Below are 4849 nucleotides of genomic sequence, written 5' to 3' on the forward strand. Positions count from 1 at the left end.
CAACAGTGTTATTTTTAAGCAGACAGCAATGAAATTGTAGAAAAGGGTTTGTTGCGATCATTACAACGATCACCCAATTTAGTAGAAATATGATTCATATTCAGGAATAAGACATGACAAGCGAGAACACAAGCAGTCAGCGCACACATTACAAGACTACAATAAGGAGGTTTTGATTCCATACTGTATGCTTTCTACTTAATTTTGTGCAAGTATGCTGCCTATGTATTTTGAATTTCATCTCTTCCTGATGATTTTTTGCAAAGTTACGGCCAAAAAAAATTATTGCTTATGTTTTGCACACAAGTATAAAGAGCCCCTAATAATTACATTTAAAAATAATAAAATAATAAGTAAAAAATAATAAGTTTTACATGGCCAACGATTATTTAATATTAATAAAATAAAAGGACGACTCTTACAAAAAAAAAAAAAAATTTTGTTTCAGTCATTTCTTTCGTTGTTCGCACCATCAGCAGTTCATAAATGACTGAAATGACTGAAACAAAATTTTTTTTTTGTAAGAGTCGTCCTTTTATTTTATTAATATTAAATAATCGTTGGCCATGTAAAACTTATTATTTTTTACTTAAAATGTATTCTGTGATTGTGGCAAGAACACCAGATGACGCTTTTATCATTTTTGCATTTTAACTACAAAGGCAATAGCCTAAAAAGGAAGGTCGTCTCCGTGAGTTTGTGATTTTATGAACTGCTGATGGTGCGAACAACGAAAGAAATGACTGAAACAAATTTTTTTTTTTTTGTAACAGTCGTCCTTTTATTTTATTAATAATAAAATAATAATTAAAACTGGCCTTTACTCCGAAACTAAAAGTGAAGTAAAATTCAAAATAAAATAATCAAATCAATTGAAATATAGTATTGTGGGACGTATGGAAAACGTGCTTGTTTTTCATCTTCATTGGTTTGATTATATTTCATGCATGAAGTCAGAGTTGAATTTCTATTTTTAACACTTATTTGTAGTGTTAGCTTCGCGTTCGGTTGGCAGTGACGAAATATTTTGCTTTTAATATACATATAGAATAGATATAGATATAAATATAGATAAAAATAATATCATATTGTCTTTATCGGCATTTTTATGCATGAAATGCAGCTAAAAAAGGTAAAAAAAAAACAAAAGGTTTCGTTTTCGGATTCAAGTACGGCTTAATCCATTTTACATTGTTTCTTATGGAAAAATTTTGTTTAGATTTTAGAACAAATCAGTTTTCGAACATTTTTTAGAAACGAGATAACTTCGAAACCAGAGGTTTGATTGTGAATATGTATAATACAGGAATTCTTGATCAACAGTTAATTAATCGATGCTTCCGTGTAAATCAAAATCGCGTAGATCAAATACAGCGGTTCCTCGGTATTCGAACGAACAATCACCACCCGCTACAACAAATTTTCGGTTAATAACAACAATTCCTATTTTTATTTTATCACAAAGAAAAAGATTTTCAGTAAAAAAATGAGCAACTAATTTAAAAATAAAATAAATCCTTAAGGCTCCATTGAAGATTTAAAAAGAAGCAACCCAACTACAAAGAGGGGAAAGTATGAGTCCCAAGTGCTCAAGTGTACGGGAGCCTCTGCTATTCACTCATCTTTACATTTTTATTTCTCTGCAGACTTTTGCTGTTGAACGGATATTCCAGGGAACTAAACTTCAAGCTACTGCCTTGGAAAATCTGCGATCAAATTCGAGTGAGTATCCTTAGGAATTTTTCACCAATGGTCTGTCTCGAATATATCGAGCCTCGTCCTTTCCACTCGGCCGTCCCCCTTGTGGGTCTGACGAAATCCGCAAAGGAATTGTATAAAATACATTTATAAGTGAAAACAGGACGGAAAAAGTTAAAATGAAAACTTCAATTTACTATCAAAATTACGTTTTCTCTTTACACGTCGTCATAATAAAGCTGGCAATTTTATTCTTATCAATTGTTATTAAAGTATTATTTAGTTCCAGCTGTTCACATTATGGATTCAGAGACAATCGAACTTGTACCATCAGATGTGGGTAAAATACTTATTTCTTCATCCACTTTTAATAAAATTCGCAACGAGCAGCTGGAATCTATAATGGAACGCGGAAAAAATTCAAGGATTCTGAAACTGCCATATTTAACAGAAGTTGTCGCTCGGATGGTTAAGTGAGATAATCTTAATATATTGTATCTTAAAATATAAAAGTAGAAATATTTGCGTTGTCATAAATATATTCTGTACTTATCTTGCAGCTATCTGAGTACAGACGACACTCACTTAAAATCTTTGGGCAGCGGTTTCCAGTTGTATGACTTAAGCATAAAATATTCAATTAAAATTTTAAACAGGAAATGCGAAAAGTTCATTATCGATCGGTTAGGTACGAAAAATGTGTGCGCAATTCACGATTTTGCGTGCAAAATGAATCTCTCTCAGATACAACATCGTTGCTGGAAAATTTTCGATACGTATTGGACAGAGATATTCGAGGGAGATGATTTCAAATCCTGTGAAACTACGACAATAGACAGGTTAGTGTCTCGTCCGTTATACACAAGTATGGACGAATTGGATATATTTCTGGCCGTCTACAAGTGGCTCGAAGAGAAGATCAAACGAGAAATGGGAACGTCATTGTTCAAATAGATGAAAACGCCAAGAAACAAAAATTTCTTGAAAAAATCAGATTCTTAGCCATGAGCAAACAGGAATTAATTAATAAAATATTCAAACTGAATTTGTTTACCTTAGAAGAAAAAAAATCCATTCTCGTCTATAAGAAAACCAAAAATTTTTCAGATTATCCGAGTTATTTGAGCAAAAACTCAAACGACAGATGCAGGAGCAAATATTCAAATTACGCACCTCTATTTGAGTTTAAACATGTTAAAGAATCTCCTCGCGTAACCGCCGAAACTAAGAAACCATTTACATTTTTCAGCACCGAGATATTTGTGAGGGAAGATTGTTTCGTCACTAATCTCGATCTTCCCATAACTCTTAACTGTAAATACGTACCAATGCATATCTATGGTTACATAAATTCGGTAAAAAGCGGCGTTTTTCATTTGGAATCTTTCTGCAATTCCCTAGGAAAAGTAGAGTTTTTTGAACCAATATTCGTTGGGAAGAATTCGACTTGTCGTCTGTGCTCAGTTTTTGCTCACGATCATTGGCTCCTTCACAACATAAATATATTTTTACGATCGGCAGAAACCTTTGCTACTCCCGAACGATCGGAGGGGATGTTATTCGAGGAAAAGTTGATTAAAGATGGGATCATTGAAGAAGAAAGTGATAATTTTTACTTCCTGCTCTACTTGTATTTTTGAAATTAATCCGTATATTGCTTCAATTATTTCCCGTTTATTAAAAATTTAATTAACAATTCATAGACAATATTTTTAAAATACAATTGATGTATTTAAACATTTTCAATTTTTAACACTTTTCGGTTTTGTAGTCATTAATTAAGGGGTCTATTTATATAATAACTACTGCTAATGTAACGTTGAAGAATGTGATGTGTCTTGAAACTTAATTTTAGACTTTTACAAATAATTTCTACTATTCGAAAAGTAGGAATTTAAAGTCAGTTAATTTGGCACCTATGGACCAGAGCGATGAGTATTATTAAAACAAAATACAGATTACCGAACGTTCCTGTACAAGGTGTGTCACTTTAATTCCTGGAATGGCCGCTTATTGTTGATCGTGATATAATTATATCGAAACAACATACACATTTGTGTTCGAACGTGTTTGGACTAATACTTGCATCATTCTCAAGCTGAAAGAGCTAGTTGTCAATTAGCTATTGGGAAGGTAATCGTTATCTGCAAAATTGCCAGATTTGGCTTTTTTGCGATTAAGAATATTATATAAAAAAATAAATTTTTTATAGTCTGTCATGGCAAGTTCATTTGTTGCACAATTCGTTACAGTCTATTTTGCAGACAAAATAAGTGTTCTCCACATAGTAAATTACAGTGAATACAGTGCACGTACTGTATTTTGAGTCTTGCGATCTTTATTTCCGATCAGTTTACAGGCGTGTAAATGGCCGAAAACATTTATTGTGATTAAAGTTATTTCAAGCTGATCTTGTTCTTAGTGCCAATAATTGTGGTGCAGAGTAATCTTCACCAAACGAGACTCTGGCAGCAATAGCACCATCATGAAGCAACAGCCCTCTCGTACAGGAGGTTATTGTTGACTATTGTAAATTGGTGCTTCAATAAACTGTCGTAAATTAATTAATTCAACTGCGTAATAAAGTTATTCCTTTTTCTCTCCTAAGCGAAGCAGATTTATTCTTATCTCTATTTATCAACCCCTAACATTGAACGTAAGATTGTATAAAAAGTGTTCGAGTTATATGGCGCATCTAAACTCATCTGTCAAAAAATTGGCGCATGGTACGCAAAAGGTTGGCCACCCCTAGTCTAGAGTAAAATAAATTTTGTTTTCCCACAGTTAAACTTCGCTGCTAATTGCTGTTGTGATAACTCTAATACGATCTTCTAACGACACCACTTTGCCTTTCGTACATTTTCCAACAAATTGAAATGAATTTCTTTTGTTGCTAGAGTAATTTATTAACACCTGCACATAATTTCGAGGGTGGCAGAAGTGCCCGAGATGGGTTCGAACGAGAGTTTAGACTAATTCATTATATTAGGAGGTGGAAACGTTGTTGAGATGGGTTCTTACAATAGTTTAGACCAGATACATTCGCGAAAGTGGTCGCTTATTACAGGTGTTGTATGTTGTTTCGGACCAAAAATCGATGCCCGCGGTCGCGTTACACAGGTGGTCGTTTAATACAGGTAACTTATACGAA

At 33.3% G+C, this 4849-nt stretch overlaps 1 protein-coding gene across 1 annotated transcript; it reads left to right on the forward strand.

Moving 5' to 3' along the window:
• Positions 1-1715: 1715 nt before the first annotated feature.
• Positions 1716-2659, forward strand: LOC111614360. Its single transcript, XM_023355735.1, has 2 exons — positions 1716-2171; positions 2259-2659. The coding sequence occupies exons 1-2, from the start codon at positions 1999-2001 to the stop codon at positions 2650-2652; spliced, it is 567 nt and encodes a 188-aa protein (XP_023211503.1). The 5' UTR covers positions 1716-1998; the 3' UTR covers positions 2653-2659.
• Positions 2660-4849: the final 2190 nt, after the last annotated feature.

Source organism: Centruroides sculpturatus, unplaced genomic scaffold (genome assembly GCF_000671375.1).
Source record: "Centruroides sculpturatus isolate CEXI.00-Female unplaced genomic scaffold, Cexi_2.0 scaffold1961, whole genome shotgun sequence".
NCBI classification, from domain to species: Eukaryota; Metazoa; Arthropoda; class Arachnida; order Scorpiones; family Buthidae; genus Centruroides; species Centruroides sculpturatus.

Excerpts from the sequence above, each read along its gene's own strand:
- LOC111614360 (XM_023355735.1), top strand. The coding sequence starts at position 1,999 with ATGGATTCAGAGACAATCGAACTTGTACCATCAGATGTGGGTAAAATA. Across the intron at positions 2,172-2,258 it reads GTTGTCGCTCGGATGGTTAA|CTATCTGAGTACAGACGACA; the intron begins GTGAGATAATCT and ends CTTATCTTGCAG.